At 37.0% G+C, this 16819-nt stretch overlaps 1 protein-coding gene across 2 annotated transcripts in view; it reads left to right on the top strand.

Moving 5' to 3' along the window:
• LOC141901587 (protein polybromo-1-like) overlaps window positions 1-16819 on the top strand; it is a 54374-nt gene that overhangs the window by 17611 nt on the left and 19944 nt on the right. For both annotated transcript variants that reach the window (XM_074788917.1, XM_074788918.1), the window contains 9 exons: window positions 43-114; window positions 6326-6520; window positions 6690-6818; window positions 7197-7396; window positions 7933-8065; window positions 12375-12542; window positions 16217-16357; window positions 16534-16628; window positions 16726-16768. In XM_074788917.1, coding sequence (XP_074645018.1) covers window positions 43-114; window positions 6326-6520; window positions 6690-6818; window positions 7197-7396; window positions 7933-8065; window positions 12375-12542; window positions 16217-16357; window positions 16534-16628; window positions 16726-16768 — 1176 coding nt within the window. The remainder of the gene's footprint in view (window positions 1-42; window positions 115-6325; window positions 6521-6689; window positions 6819-7196; window positions 7397-7932; window positions 8066-12374; window positions 12543-16216; window positions 16358-16533; window positions 16629-16725; window positions 16769-16819) is intronic.

Below are 16819 nucleotides of genomic sequence, written 5' to 3' on the forward strand. Positions count from 1 at the left end.
ATTATACCATGCTATTTATTATTCATGCGATTCTTTCTATAGGCGTTAATTCGTATGAAGTTTAAATACGATGAATGGAAAAGCGCTCAGCGTGAGGCGCTTGAAAAACAAAATGTACGGGTTTATTCAAATAGTATATCTGACTCAAGTGCTTGTAACATCTTTTATCATTTCTAGATAAGCAAGCATAATCTGCTTCCAGACCGCGATCACATAAGCGTTTTTGCTCTAGAACAATTGTTCACACCGGTGCCAAATTGTCTCTGTGGGATAGCAACTTATCTTAATGTTTGAATTTAATACTTTTCTATGAAACCATGCCATATCTAGATTCCTAAGATCAACTTTCTCCCTCTATATTTACTTAGTTCTGAAAATTTGTCAATGGATTCTAAGTCCAGTGAGCGAATGACACAGGATCTGACCAATATGCTCTAAGAAGTAACGTGAAATAGTAGAGCTAAATGAAAAATCTGTGCTATCAGGGATGAGAATTTCCCACTTTCCTGTTGTTTATTGGTGTTGATTTAATTTTCATAGAGCACAATAAGTCAATTACTTATGCAAGTTCTTTTACAAAATATCAATGAGCTATGAGGGACTTGCCAGTAGGCTGTAGCTGTACAGAGTAGACGAGCCCTGAGTTTCCGACAATTGTGCCTGTCAAATTATTTGGGTTTTCTAAATCACTCTTATCCGGAGAGAAATCACAGGGTTGGTTCAATTGTCATATTCTCAAGATGTGAACGATCATCTGTGAAATCTGTCGATTCAATTCAATTGAAATGTATTGCAATGGTATACAAGACGTTTTTTGATTGGTAATCAGTATGACAAGATGAACGTTCTCATACTTGATGTCAATTTGAATTTAGATGAAATATCACAATTCTGACATGAAATGAAATCGTTTTTGATTCCCCAAATCTCCCTGTAAAATTCATAGCAGAAATAAAACTTTTAGATTGGGCGGTATGTGCGTCTGAATGTGATATTGCTGCGGTCTCTCTTGCTTTTTGAATCAACTTTATTCTCATCCCTGACTGTGATTTTTTTCAATTACATGAGATACAGTCACAAGAAAAAAAAAGACAAATTAATTCTAGAAATGATGAAAGATGGAAGAACTTATAACCAAATTAATGCTTGATATTTGAACGAAACAATTAACAAAATGGATAAAACCTACATCCCTACTTATAACGAGTTGTAGCATGTATAAAAATCCTTTATTTTATAGTGACTAATCAAATATTTGTTTATATTTCTCCTTTCTAACCCCCAAAAACAAAACAAACAAAAAACGAAACGTTGTTATTGATAAATTAAAGGAACCGCATTATTATTCGAGTTCGTATGGTACCGGTCCTCAGCCTAATAGCGTTATCGAGGATTTACCTCCTCTCTTTCCTCAACCTCTTCCGTCGTTTATTCCACAATTCTTCAAGGTAAGAATTCAATGTAATGTTATTTTTCGATGTTGTCTCCTCAGTGACCTTTAATAATACATCGTTTCGTCAATCTAATTGTTGTGTGCAGAGTTAACAAAACGTAGCTGTGGTAAATCTATGTAATCGCAACTTTCAGGGGCAGATCCAGATGGGTACCAACAGAAAAGGGCACTACACCAGCAAGAACTTTATATATATATATATATATATATATATATATATATATATATATATATATATATATATATATATATATATATATATATATATATATATATATATATATATATATATATATATATATATATATATATATATATATATATATATATGCTCAAAATAAAATCTGGCTTGTAACACAATACGCTTGCGTACAGTGATTTCATCTACAGTCTGTATGTGTGTAAGTTATACGCAGAAAAAATGCTACACTTTTGGGCCAACAAAGTAGAAATAAATAATTTGGACATAAGTCAACTTGAGGTCAAGGTCACATACTCCAAGATGGCCGCCATGAAAGAAAATTCACGAAAAAGTTTCAGATAAACTGCTCTGTCTCCCAAGAAAATGCACTGATCTATTCAATTTTAACTGAAATTGTATGCCATATATCGTTACTTTATGTAGTAAAAATTTCAAAGCAAAAGAATTTTTAAAATTGTAAGCTATGTATTTGACACTGATATATTATGTACCATGGTGTTGATAACCTTTAGGCTTACAAATAAGACAAATAATTTGGATATATGTGACCTTGAGGATGGGCAGTTTCTGGTTCTTCAATATTGTTATTGGTGTCCGTTGCCATGACAACCGGATCAACAGGGTCTAAAAAATTGTCACTGATTTCATTTTCATCATCAAAATCATTGCCGGCACTAAACCTATTTTCTGACTTAGTCTCGTCATCTGAACTGCACTGTCATATTCGTTGTCACTCTCAATTCGTTCACTACCAAATTCCAAGTCCCCAGCATAATATCTGTCAGCATCATATACGAGCTGCTGAACCGTTTCATCCAGCCAAATTGTTTTTTCCTGGCTGCTGCCATCTTGGATTTTATGCAGATGGCAGCACCGACTGATACTGATAGATATGCCCTTCTAGAAGAAGGGTTAAGTGATACCGTATCACATACGGTACGGGTTTGCTAGCTTGCCAATTTGTGCCGTATGCCATACGGTAGTGGTATTGTAAGGGTTAAGCGTGGAAAGTGATTTTGCGTCGAAAACCTGATCTCAATACCGAACTGAGCAGACTGCGTATTTTCTGTAGTGTGAACACAGATTCAGCGCTTAGCTAGCCGCGTATTTACATCCACGTGATATACTCTCAATACACTCAACACTAAAGCCGCGATCACACAAGCATTTTTGGCGCGGAACAACTGTTCACACGGGCGCCAAATGGGCCTAAACCTGTTTGGCCCGGGCAAAATTTGGCCCGACCAAAAACGTCGGACCAAATTTTAGCACTAGACAAATGATTGCGTTTGAATTGCAACTGGCACCGGAAATGATCCACTTCGCTTTGTTTGAGCATTGTTTAGTATCGAGTGAATGGTTTGCGTGTGAACGTGCTCTCTAATTAGGCACGGGCCAAATTTGGCCCGGCCTGATCCGTGCCAATTTGGCCCGGGCCTAATTGTCTCCGTGTGATTACGGCTAAATACACTCCCCTCATTCGGCACACCGGGTAACTACTATAGTGACCTTACTAAGCACCCAATTGCCGACTCGTCGTGTGAACATAAATGGCTGTGTAAGCGTCGTATTTTGGTGAATTCGGCACCAACCAAGTACAGTACTTCATAAGCACCAAATCTAGTGTGAACGCGGCTAAGGATACACTAGTCAGTAGCCGCAATCACATGAGCATTTTTGGCCCGGAACAACTGTTCACACGGGTGCCAAATGGGCCAGAGTCTGTTTGACCCGACCAAAAACGTCGGACCAGGCCCGAGCCAAATTTTAGCACCAGACAAATGATTACGTTTGAATTGCACTAGAAATGATCCATTTCGCTTTGTTTGACCATTGTTTAGTATCGAGTGAATGGTTTGCATGTCAATGCGCTCTCTAATTAGGCACGGGCCAAATTTGGTCCGAGCCTGATCCGGGCCAATGGCCCGGGTCAAATCGTCTCTGTGTGATCGCGGCTAGTGTGTCTGTATGTAGACTATTCATAGCAATTACATAAGCATACATTGAGAACAAGCACACACTTCGCTAATAAACAGGTGTCTAAAGATAATACAACACTGGCCAAATAAGGAACACAATGGAATGTTGATAAGATGAATAGCTGACACCATTCTAAGCTGCTAATTACCTACTTTTGACTGTTTTCTTGCCTCTTGGAATACTATTCAAGTATAAATTGTTGATAAAAAATTGGCTAAGGAGGCGGGAGGGTGGACTGACCAAGTGTCAAGGGCACAAGGACAGGATTAGGGTACATCTGAAGGGCATGAGAGCGGCTATTTTCGGTGGCTGGGCCACCCACCCCTCTTTTTTGGCTAGATGAAGCACTACATGTGTTAAATGTGACCATGGCTATTAGGGTAATCTATTCTAATGAATGGCACAAAGCAGATAGAATAATGGTCATTTGCCGGATGTAAACCGAATAGTGATCTCTGTATGGCTGAATTTTCCATAAACCAATCATGTATAGTTGGCCCAAGTCAGATATATGTCGTAAGAAATTTGTCCATCGCTTGATTAATAGCCTTGTAACAATTTTTCTTATGCAATATAAAACTCCAATTATTCCATCTTCCAATATGTGGGGATGTGTAATGTATTTCATGAAACAAAATGGTCATAACTTCTGCTTTTTCTAACCTACGAAAGAAAATACTGGTACATGCTGTCATCTATAATTAAAACTAGACCGTCACGATTGATAAGGCACTGCCGTATATCTGTGTTGTGATTATAGTATAAAGAGGATCCCACAATAATTATTTTTATTTGTAACTAAATGAGCTGGTAGACAAGACTAATCAACTTTGTAAGCATGCATTATGCACTTTTTCAACATATCTGACATGGGTTGAATCATAGAATTCTTGCCGTATTGATGATCATTTGTGGTAAATGGTATACGGTAAAAATGTCCCAGGAAAAAATGTCCCCAGAAAAAATGTCCCTGTCTATCATTACTAACTTGGTAATGTAGTTAATTTCACTTCATAATAACACTAGAGAACAAACTTGGTAATACATTTTAATAACAATTTTAACATTATTACAAAATGGCTCTACTTTGATGTGATGATTTGTATTATAAATATAACATCTTCTTAAATTTGAAAGATCATGTAATGAGTTCACATGTTCTCAATAGGCAAAATAATTCTCATGGTCACTCAATGAATTCTTTTTTATGGTTAGTGTGCAATTTACACAACAGGTTTGTTCATTGGTGTTATTTTTATGTGAAATTTACTAAATTAGTAATGATAGACTGGGACGTTTTTTTTTCTCCCTTATGGGGCATTTTTTCCCGGGACATTTTTACCTACATTCGTGGTGTATATATCCTATAAAGGGTAATTATCTGAAACTAATAACTATACACGGATGAATGCGCCAGTGTAACAGGATTACGTACAATCAGTATTATTAAGTAGCCTTGAGGACATGGTCAGTGTTCCTGACCAAAGTCACAGATGATTGGGCGCTGGAGAGTTTATATGAATGAGTTGGACATCCACAAAACCTGTCATTTGGATAAGTCAAGGATGATTTGCTGGATTATGATATTTGCCTGAAAGATATCTTCTTTTCTTTGTAAACTGGCGTATTACATAGGTTTACCAGACCATATAATTTGTGTGTAGATTAGTAACCTCAAGTGCCAGAAGTCTCTACTACTTGGATGAGCCTCTGGCATGTACGTTAATATGTACGCATGAGTAACAAACTGTCGAAGTCATTCATTTTCTAGTGTAACATTTATTTACAGTAATCATAATCTGTAGTGTATCTCTCGATAAACTGCTTATTTTATCCTGCACACATGTTTTTATAAATAATATCTTAATCTCTTTATTTCTGCGGATTTTCTTTTATGAATGAATTCTGCTTGCGATATTTTGTCATGCTCCTTCACTGGAAGATATTTTTCCATTCTTTTTTCCTTGTATGAGATCTGACTTTTTTGCAAAGCAGGCCCCATTTTCACTTTGCTGTCTGAAACTACCGGTTAATGAATAGAGATCCAAACTCTTTCTCCAGCCAATCATAGACATTGTATCAAAACTTGACAGTAATAATTAGTTTTAGGGTAAGCTGAAACTAGCTCTTACCTTGCCTAGTCAGTCTTTATGGGCAATACAAACTGCAGTCTGTAATCCGATACTTAAATCTAACACTTTGATGTAGTACAACGATATGACATTATGTTTATACATCTATGGAATGTCATGTGTTCCCCTTTTAAGAATTTATTTGAAATCTCAGTCATTTCTCTCAAGTACCCGTCTATTTTGATTTATTTCATTGCATCAAATTTAATTATCATGTCAGATTCCATCTTAGAAGAGACTAATCTGCTTTTGAAAAAAAATGTGTTATTATATACAGTCATCAAATTTAATAAGTCATCTTTATTGAGTCCTAACTTTAATGGTAGAACACGCTTGATCCGGATCTTTTGGACGAATGTTATTCAGTATATATCAGTGGACAACGTACCTCATTAGATCAAAATCTTGATTAACTGATCTAGATTATCGCAAGCAGGTTTGACTGAATTGCTTATCCAATTTCATTGATGAGATTACAACAACTTGAAGGCCAGCTTTACTGTATCACTTTGTTGTTGTAATTGAGGTTTTAAGACGTTAGAAACTGTTGTATTGCAGAATGAAATGGATGAAGAAGATACAAGTGCGACTCAGCCAGGATTATCGGCAATGATGACACCACGGTTACCGAAAACGAAAGGTCGATCGCGTGGCGATGGATCGGCAAAGAAAGTCAGTCGTAAACCGGGTCAGGAATTAGAAACATTGAGAAAACGATTGTGGCTACTTTACAAAACTGTTCATGATTATGAGGTAGGCAGGTTTTTCTGTACAGACTTTCCTTAAGTGTAAATCAAACTTGAAATTACATATCAATTATGAATGGTGAGTTATCTATATCAGCTATCTATAGAAGCAACTAGACATAGATTCTCATCGGCATTAATTCTTTACTGATTCATATTAATTCGTGTGTTCATAGGAGAATAATAGAGCTCTGATAGGTATATTTATGGAGTTACCATCTAAAAAAGATTATCCGGATTATTATCAAGTTATTTCGGAGCCGATGGACATGAGCATGATTGAGCGGAAAATAGTTGAAGACAAGGTCAGTAAAATGTTGCAAGGGCTGAGAGAGATTTTAACAGCTTTGGTCTAAACATGGAGCTTGCACCTGCTAGGTTTAACAGTCCACCCAGGATATCTTTGACTATCCGGCCATTAAAGAATACCTTTCTGACTTGAATTAATTCAAATAAAACAGTTCATATTAGGTACAGGGGTCAGATGAAAAAAATTGTGGAAACAGATTTCTGTTCAAAATTGTTAAAACATGTGGACAATTTAAAAAATCTTTGAAATCACAAAAAATGTGTGAAAAATCAAGAAAAGTGTCTGTTTTTAAATATCCTGATCAGTAACCGTTATGCCATTGTACCTTGAGATGAAAGAATATGAAAATCAGGAAAAAGTATTCATATTTCAGTATCACAGTGAGCAGGAATTAATCTCTGATTTCGAAGTGATGTTCAACAATGCACGGCATTATAATGAGGAAGATTCTCAAGTTTATAGAGATGCCGAAACTTTGGAGAAGGTCTTGAAGAAGAAGGTGCGATCTTTGAGTCCGTTGCATGCTGACATTGTTAGGGGAATGGCTCGTACTATGGGTCGTAAAATGGATGGGTATGTATTTGCAACAGAAATTATTAAAGCAGTTGCGGAAGCAAACTGTCCCTTGACAGATTTCGGCCTATGGAAATTTAATACACTTCGATCAATTTTCTTGGTGTTTCTTATCACTATATGTCCCCCTAGTGCCCATCATCACAAGAAAAATTGAGTCGCTCGGCACAAGATAGCCGTTCTTTGACCTTTCTTGTGCCCATTGACGTTTATGTGCCCTGAGACATTAATGCGCCCAATGAGTGCGTTTTCAGCCTGCTTTAGAGACCATTAACTTCCTAAAAAAAGAGGAAATCTTCAACTGAATGTACTGAAAGTGGTTATCAAATGTTGGCGTGTAAGTTGCTGTATGTTCAGCCATATATTGGACAATTGGACATTCCGCTATAACATTACACATTGAGTATAAACCCAGCACTTTTCTGTTCGGGTTCAGTGTTCCCATGTCACATGATGTGGTGAAATAGTTTATAATTCAAACTCTGAAAATGTTTTATCTGGTAAAATGTAATTTATTCTCGTCAAACTTTTATTAGACCGAAGTTGAAATCTCTGAGTAATTCAACAGTCGAAACAAAACTGCATCATTTATACAACTCAGTGAAAGATTACACAGATTCTCGAGGTCGAATTCTATCCTCGCCTTTCATGAGATTACCTACGAAAAATGTAAGTTGAAACCTTGTTTGTCTTTATATGTGTCTGATGTGAATATTAACCGCTAAACTGCTTGATTTTAATCTCTTATTTTCATTTGCTCGGTGTCACTTATTTGATGTCACATTTTTCGTTCAATTTTGTAAAGAATTTTTTACTGTCTGTAATAGATTTAATGAATGGTTCTGAAATATTGGTATATAAGCATGCTACATAAGATATTTCTAGGAGAAAGTTTTTTTTATGATCTCACTTTACTTTTATATCTTTATTTGTTATTTTCAACAAGGAACATAAATTCCCAAGTAATTGGAATAGTCAACATGTTGATGTTTTTAAGTTTAACTAGAGAGATCACTGGTACTTGTATTTTCCATGCTTGTTGTGTCATTATTATTTGCATGTGTTTAGTTAAATGTACATAGATGACCAGAATGACCAGTCACAGAATTTTTCATTTTGAGATATCTTTCTTTAGCTGTTAATGTTTAATGAATGTTTCATCAATAAGTCGGCAGTAAAAGCTTATGTAATCCATGCATACTTCTGGGATGTAATGTTATTCAGAATTATAAAAGTATCTGCCATACATCCTTTTTCAATGGGGTACCGATTTAAATCAGTTATACAACCATTACTTAAAGTCGTATTTAAACATTGGCAGCTAAAAGAAATTAAATCCTAAATTTGAGGATTATTCTCATTCAATGCATTGAAGTAGATTAAAATCATAAAAGATTAAAAATAAAACTTGGCATGAATTGATAGGCATTGCTTCTCGTTAACCAATGACAGTGTTTTTTTGCTAGTTTCTGGGTAAAAAGCCGCAATATCTATACAACAATGTGGTGAAATGTTGAAAATATATCTTACTACTTCGACTCATATCTAATATGATAAGGCATAATTTCTAAAATGGCATAATTGGGTATAGATATAGACCAGCAAGATCTGTGAATATTGAGGATTGTTATGTAGCCCATTAGAACACCAGCAGCAGAACGAATTATAGAATGTGTATCAACGTTTGTGTACTGATAATCTCTGTAGCAGACACCTTAAGGCTAGCCTATGTCTGGCTGCATCATGATATGTGATCTTAGCCCACCTTGTTTCGGCTGTGCTTGATTTCAATCAATAAGCGCTATATGAGATACCCCCACTTGTTTCCCAGCTTATGTCACCTATGATCACCGGCAACTGAACTGACTAGATAGTCATGTGACCAGTTAAATTGATATTGAAGGAAGGAAACTGTGCTCGCCTCGTCTCATAAGCAATTTCAATTAGCGTTTAGTTAGTATATGAAAATAAAGTATTGATTAGAATATAAGACGAACAAATTAGATTAAAACATTTAGCAGTTGATAGATGCAATTCATTAATCTCACATATGTAGAATATTTAGCCGCGATCACACGAGCGTTTTTAGTGCCAAATGGGCCCGACCTAAAATGTCGGACCAGGCCCAAGCCAAATTTTAGCGCGAGACAAATGATTTGAATTGCAACTGGTACCAGAAATGACCCACTTCACTTACTCGATGCTAAACAACGCTTAAACAAAGTGACCACTTCACTTTGTTTAAGCGATGTTTAGTATCGAGTTAGTGGTTTGCGTGTGAATGGGCTCTCTAATCAAGCACAGGCCAAGCTTGGCTCGTGTCTGATCCGTGCCAATTTGGCTGGGCCAAATCGTCTTGTGTGATCAGGGCTTTTGTTTCTCAGGCTAAGTTCTCATTTCTTATTCTAATAAAAAAGCTCATTGATATTTGATTACATTTGCACGAAGTATACTGTCTAATTTGTAACACCACTAGTAGGCATTGTCCTGTGTATATGCACATCTCAGATTGGCTAGAATCTTGCTGCCAGTTTCTAGAGTAGGACGGAGGTTGGTTGGGCTCATATGCAACTGGGAGGATACGGTAAGTAGAACATGGGAATTAGCGGCATACAGCTTGGGACGAATCGGTAGGCATCAGGTTGCATTGTAAGGTGGCTTAGGTTGAGTGGCTAATACAGCAACTGGCAGCATACCATATTCTACTTGTTCTTGCTAGTTGTCAATAAACCCATTGGTATCTGTCACAGCCCAACATAAAGCTAGCCTTAATGGGTAGAACCATCGACTTCATTGTGAACCCTTCAACTGAACCACACTGAAATACAGTGAAACCTCTGTAGTGAATGCCAGTGGGACAAACCACTAAGTGTCTACTATTGGAGGGTCAGGTTATGATGCGACACCTAGTATCCTGAATCCTGAGTCTACAAATAAGCCCTAATGCTGAACTGATTCTAGTTATGATTGCAATAAGTTTTCTGTGTAGTACATTAGCCGCAATCACACAGAGACGATTTGGCCTGGGCAAAATTGGCTCCGATCAGGCTCGGGCCAATTGGCCCGTGCCTAATTAGAGAATGCGTTCACACGCAAACCATTCACTCGATACTCAACAATGCTCAAACAAAGTGAAGTGGATCATTTCCGGTGCTAGTTGCAATTCAAACGCAATCATTTGTCTGGTGCTAAAATTAGGCTCGGGCCTGGTCCGAAGTTTTTGCTCGGGCGAAATTGGGCCCGGGCCAAACAGGCTCTGGCTCATTTGGCAATCATTTGTCTAGTGCTAAAATTAGCCTCGAGCCTGGTCCGACGTTTGGCCCGGGCCAAAAATACACGTGTGATCGTGGCTAATGACTAATCCAGGGAGAAAAACGCTAGATAATTGAAAGGTTGTAACAAAGCAGTTGGTAGCTAGGGGTCAGATCAGAAGTAGTGTGATCTGTGTGCTTTTTTGGCCAGCACACAGATCACAACGATCATTGTCAAGTCAAGTTATATTGAGGGAGATGTAACATGAGAAATTAGGGAATGGAATAATGAACAAATCAAGGCAATAGCAACTTATGTACAGTCAGGCGCTGATACAGGATTTTTCCCAGGAGGGGGTTCATAAAAATGTTATTGTTAAACTGCCACCTAAAATCTCTGATGATAGGGGGCCTATACGGCATGTTGTTTGGCCAAAGATAAGATGATATGGTATTGATTATGTGGTTCTGTCTGCCCGCTTGTCTTGAGTGCACTTCTTCAAGAAAACAATTAAAGAAAATTTTGGAAGCTTGATTTGGTATTCGGTTAACTCGGTAGAAACGATAGATTACAGTCCAAATAAAACCAAGTTTTTTTTGTCTGCAATTCACTGCAAATAGTTACGTAACTATGCAAATTTATATGTTATTTGCACACTCAACCAGGACAGTTCCTCACTAGCTTCATTCATATCATTTCTTAACTTTGCCATATCCCATCAAACAGTTATATTGTACCTTAAAACCCTAGCAGCTAAAATAATTGAAATTCATACCATATTCTTTACATTGTGAATATACGAAATTTGGCCATGTTTTTTCTCTGCTGCTTCACGCAAGTCCCCCGCGGGATATGGCCGATACGTCTTGCTAGTTGTACAAGAAACAAGTGGTGACATTTACACACAAGCTGCGATCACATGGAGACAATTTGCACAGGCACGGAACAAAAACACTCGTGTGTGATCGTGGCTACAGTAAGTTTTGAGCAGTACCTGACTAGAATGAGTGATTTGAAAAGGCCAATTTTTGACGAAGGAGCCATGTGGGCACTATGTAACCATTGTTATCTGTTTTGAGTTCGATTGAACCTTTTATCCCAAAAAACTAGAAATATTTTTCACTGTTCACTGTACATTAGTTGGTCACTGTAGTTGTTACTGAAGTGCATAATTTAGAGAAGAAAAGTTTGGGACTGCACAAATCATAGCGTTTCTTTACTTTAATGGAGGTTTTCACTATCGACAGGTGTTCGCTTTGGTTTACTATGCAGGGAGCTCTTTTTCATAACATTCAATTTTTATAATGAGTATTTCCAAAATTTGGTTAAATAATGATCAGTGCTTAATTAGGTTGACGATAACGTACTTAACTGTGACAGGAATTTCAAACATTAAGCTGCCCAATGACCTTTTAATTTGACCTTAGTCATTACTGGTTCCAAAATGCATCATAAAGTACACAATATTCTTTGTTTTTTTGTCTTTTTTTTTTCATTCAAGGTATCCATTCCATTTTTATTAGAAATTTATAAGTAAAAGTGAAATAAAAGTATTAGAAAGTTTCGTGAAGTTAATTAATTATATATCAACTGAGCTGATGATTTTGCTAGATAGGCAGCAGAGCGATTGTTTTCGATTTGGTTAAAGGTTGGGAAGTAGGATGTGAAGGTTTTTGGCATGTATTGGAACTCTGGCTAATACATGGCTATAAACTTTACTATATAGGAATATCCATCGTACTATGAGATAATAAAGAAACCAATCGACATGCAGCGTATATCTCAACGTGTCTCGTCTCGACAATACGATAACCTCGATGATATTGTGGCAGATTTTGTACTCATGTTCGACAATGCCTGCAAATTTAATGAACCAGATTCACAAATTTACAAGGTAAGACTGATCGATATGTTTACTGCCATTATTGCGTACGTGTTCTGTTTTGTTTTGATGGTTTTTACAACAAAAGCTCATGGCAAATATTTGGTCGACAGAGACACAGAACTCGGGAGGTTACAAAAGTGGCACAACAAATAATGTTCATTGGTTGGAGGGGGACACTGCCACCTTAGAATAAAGAGTTGAAATTGAAGCTGGTAATGGGACCAGGGAGTACATTGATGTTAGAATTACTTTGCAGGAAGATATGCTTTAATTTGATTCCATTTATGTTTGAATGTTGAAGCTGGCCGTGGATCATGAAAAATATTTTGTCTTCTGTAATGACAGATTTTTGACTGGTTATAATTTCTAGTGCCGGTATGTGATAAAGCCATGTACAAAAACAGTTTGAATTTATTATTACCACTTTTATTCTTTAGTCGCATGGGTTTTTGTTTTGTTTTGTTATTAACAATTCTGCTTGAATAATAATTCCTTTAACAAAATAATTTCTATGAAACAATTTAACTGTCTTGAAATGAAGATACATATTGAATTAACTTAAATAGTTTTTGGTTTACCTTTGTCAGCAGTATGAGGTTGGCAATGAGCCAATTCATGTAAAATCGCAGTAGGTTTTTTATATGAGTATTTTTTTCATTGGTTCTTGGGTTGAACGATGTATAATCGATGCGATTGAAGACATGACGAACCTCCATCAATGACATAGTCAACTTTTTTTAAATTCAACGAAAAACTGTTTTTGGCAGGAAAATTCTTAGCTCTTGGGTATAAAATTGCAATGGCCTCGATCGGGGGCGTTGTCTCTACGAGCGAATGTGATTGGCTGTTTTTGGGATATACGGGGAATTCCGGCGCTACTAAAATATTTATGGCGAACATTTCGTTGGACTAGTGTGTGCAAATTTTAAATGCTCATTGCTGGTGAGAATATAATTATTTCACATATCGCCATAGGTATTGTTTCATTTTAATACCCGGTGATTGTTTTGATTGAGATTGAAGTGAAGCGAACGTTCACCAGAGATGAGAATTCCCCGCGGATCCGCGGTTTCCCGCGGATTTCAGGATTGAAAAATATCAATTTTCCAAATAGTCCAAAAATGATGTAAAAGTATGGGGGGGGGGTGATGATCTCACTCAATTGGTCCGGCGCGATCGGTAATCAGGTGAACCGTAAAAGCGTTCAGTGCCTGTTTTACTTATCGTCACGTAAAAGTATCGCATTTCAATGCATATTCATTGCAACACAGTGATTTTGTATGTACATTTGTACTACGATGAGTGTGTATGTATTTTATCGATCGGTTGCAGACACGCACGCACAGCAACAGTAGTAACGTATATAGGTCTACTTACTGTTGCTGCATGTGTGTGGCGAACGCCTTCGGATATTATACACTACTTGGTGATGATTTTTAGTGAGCATTCATCGGCGCATTTTTACTGCAATAATTCAGGGCTCGACCCGTAATGCATGAGATGCTGAATGTCATCAAATGAGGATGTACCACATTGGAACTAGCCATTACCTTCCAAAATATAATAGTCGTTCATGGGTTCAAGCTCGCTCTAAGTGCTCGGAAAACGTATTTAATTTCTAAAATTTTCTTGGGGGAGGGCCCCCAAACCCCCGAAATAGCTTCGCGCCTTCGGCGCTCGCTAGTGCTGACGGCTACGCTGTCAGCTGGTTCGCGTATGTCACTCAAGTAAAATAACCCGCGGGTTTTACAGGTCGGCGTTCTCATCCCTGGTTCACTACACAAGGCCTCCACGTGTGCGGAACGGGAGTGCTAAACATTAGACTGTTGCACACACAAATACACGGTCATACTAGACTACTATATGGTGATGCTGTAACGCTGATTGGCGCCTGCACGTTTGGTATGATAACAGGCTGAATAATCGTCGTAGCAGAGGATGAGCGCTATGTTTTCTGTTTGATAGAATTTGTAATAAATTGTAATTTCTTGTGACCTGAAAATACTAAGCAGCAGACTATAGGTATAGGTCGAAGTCTGAATATTGTTGTGGTAAATTCCAGGATTTAAAACGATCTAATAGTAATACTACACCCGGTGTTTTAGCCATACATTGGAAGAGGTTTCGTTCCCAAGACTCAATATTCAGCCACCCTCTGACATGTGACATCATATGAATTTTATTTGAATATTTTTTCATATTGTGATTTATATTTTTTTGAAAATATAAAATAGTTTCCCTGCCGCGCCTACCTGTACCCTACGAATTTTTGGACCATAAACAAATGTTTATCTCTGGTCTTATTTGACTACAAAGTAATTCTTTAAGAAAGATAAAATACAATATAAACTTCTAGAACTATGAAGTCACGAATTAAAAAGATTTTTCAAGCAATGCCCTTACTCCAAACATCCTCTAGCTTTCAAGGTAAACCACACTTTGCCCATGGGCAATTTATTTCGATTTCTATCTATTACAATTGAATCATTTTTTGTTTCAATCTTTGTTGTTAATGACAGTAAATATTGGATTTTAGGAGGTATGTATCTTCGTGATTTTTTGCACACTGATAGGCACAGCTATTCTCTTAGTTGAAATCAATTATGTGGCCCCCAATGAACCCTGCAGATGTATTTCAGGCATCTGCTGGAACATTGTTATGAAATAAAAGCAACTACCTGTGTCGCAGCGGCTAAGTTGGTACAGCACTAGGCTGCCAGACTATAGATCAATAGTTCGCCTCCAGCATAAGAAATAGATTTATTTCTAAAAAAAGAATGATTATTAATCACTAATATTTGTTTGCAACATATAGTTCTGTTCCCAGTGGCTCCCATGGGCACATATCTTCAGTAGGCGTAGGACCTTATCTCTGGCGGCAAGGGAGTAACAGAACTATAAGTAGCAAACAAATATGCCAATTTATTAGGGGCCATAAAACCAATCTATGTCCTAAAATGCTGTAATAACGATGGAGATCCATGACCAACATTTTGACACCTACCCTAGTTAGCCTATATCATGATTTATACAGTCTGAAATGCCCTACTAAATTCACGGCCAGTGAATTGAGAAGTTTGAAGTTCTGGGCTAAACATTACTGTGGTTTCCATCTGTTTTATGCTAGTGATAAATTAATTTCCAATGTGTTGAATATAATTGTTTGGATGATTCATAACTATGAACAGTCAACATTGCTCAAGTTGTCACTTTCTGAACCATGCTGGGACTGTTAGAACTTTCATCTTCAATCTGTTATCTAGAAGCTACATATTCATATGTTGAATTAGCTTGGGATGCGAAACAAAGAATGTATGTATACTACCTACGAATATATATGTGACCTACATGATGACATGAATATTTCTATGGACTTTGCTGCAGTGATGAGATCATCGCGCATCAAAATAGCCTGACGCATTAGCCAATTTGGTCACTTGCGACTTAATGGCAGAGTTCTCTCGTTTCCTATGAAGACTGTCGACCAAGGCTATGAGCCCTTCCTGCTTTGGTAGGATGCCTATAGGGGCTTGTTGTTTTCCATCACCTTGGTGCAGATTTTTGTGGGCGCCACTAGCCCGGCCCAATATTGTCTGCAGTTGATTTATGCAATGTTGACTACATGTATATATCATATAAGTGGTTTCATTGTTTGCTCAGTATTTGTTATTCATATAATTCAGGATGCATTGGCCTTGCAAAGAGTCTGTTTGGAGAAGAAATCAGAATTAACGGAAGATGATGATTGCAATGAAGTACCTGATGCCCAGAGTATTGTACAAGAATTACTCATCAATTTATTCATATCTGTGTATAATCATCAGGTTTGTCAATTTGGCTATTTATCTAATGTTCATAAAGAATGATTCTGTAAATACTTATTCTTATTACACAAGCTGAATTCCTGAATGTATATTTGAAGGAATTTTACTTCCATGTGATGAAATTCTTAAGATAATTTACATAATTTAAGTAATATACTTTATTATCGTGTATTAAGGATAATGATGGTAGATGTTATATTGATTCATTTGGCGATTTAACTGAACCGCCAGTGCCACCTACTGCCGAAGGCCAGTCAGAGAATTCTCCTTTGTGAGTATCGAGGTTGAATAGTGGAATTATTCAACAAATTTTGATAGATTCTATAAAAACAGAATATGATACAGCACATTACTATTTTTCATTTCAGAGCAAAATTGACATTTGATCAAATTAAGAAGAATTTGGACAAGGTATTTAATTTAAATCATTTGAATGCGCTAATTTTCTACAGCTTCTCCATC

This window comes from Tubulanus polymorphus, chromosome 3 (genome assembly GCF_964204645.1).
Source record: "Tubulanus polymorphus chromosome 3, tnTubPoly1.2, whole genome shotgun sequence".
Classification (NCBI taxonomy): Eukaryota; Metazoa; Nemertea; class Palaeonemertea; order Tubulaniformes; family Tubulanidae; genus Tubulanus; species Tubulanus polymorphus.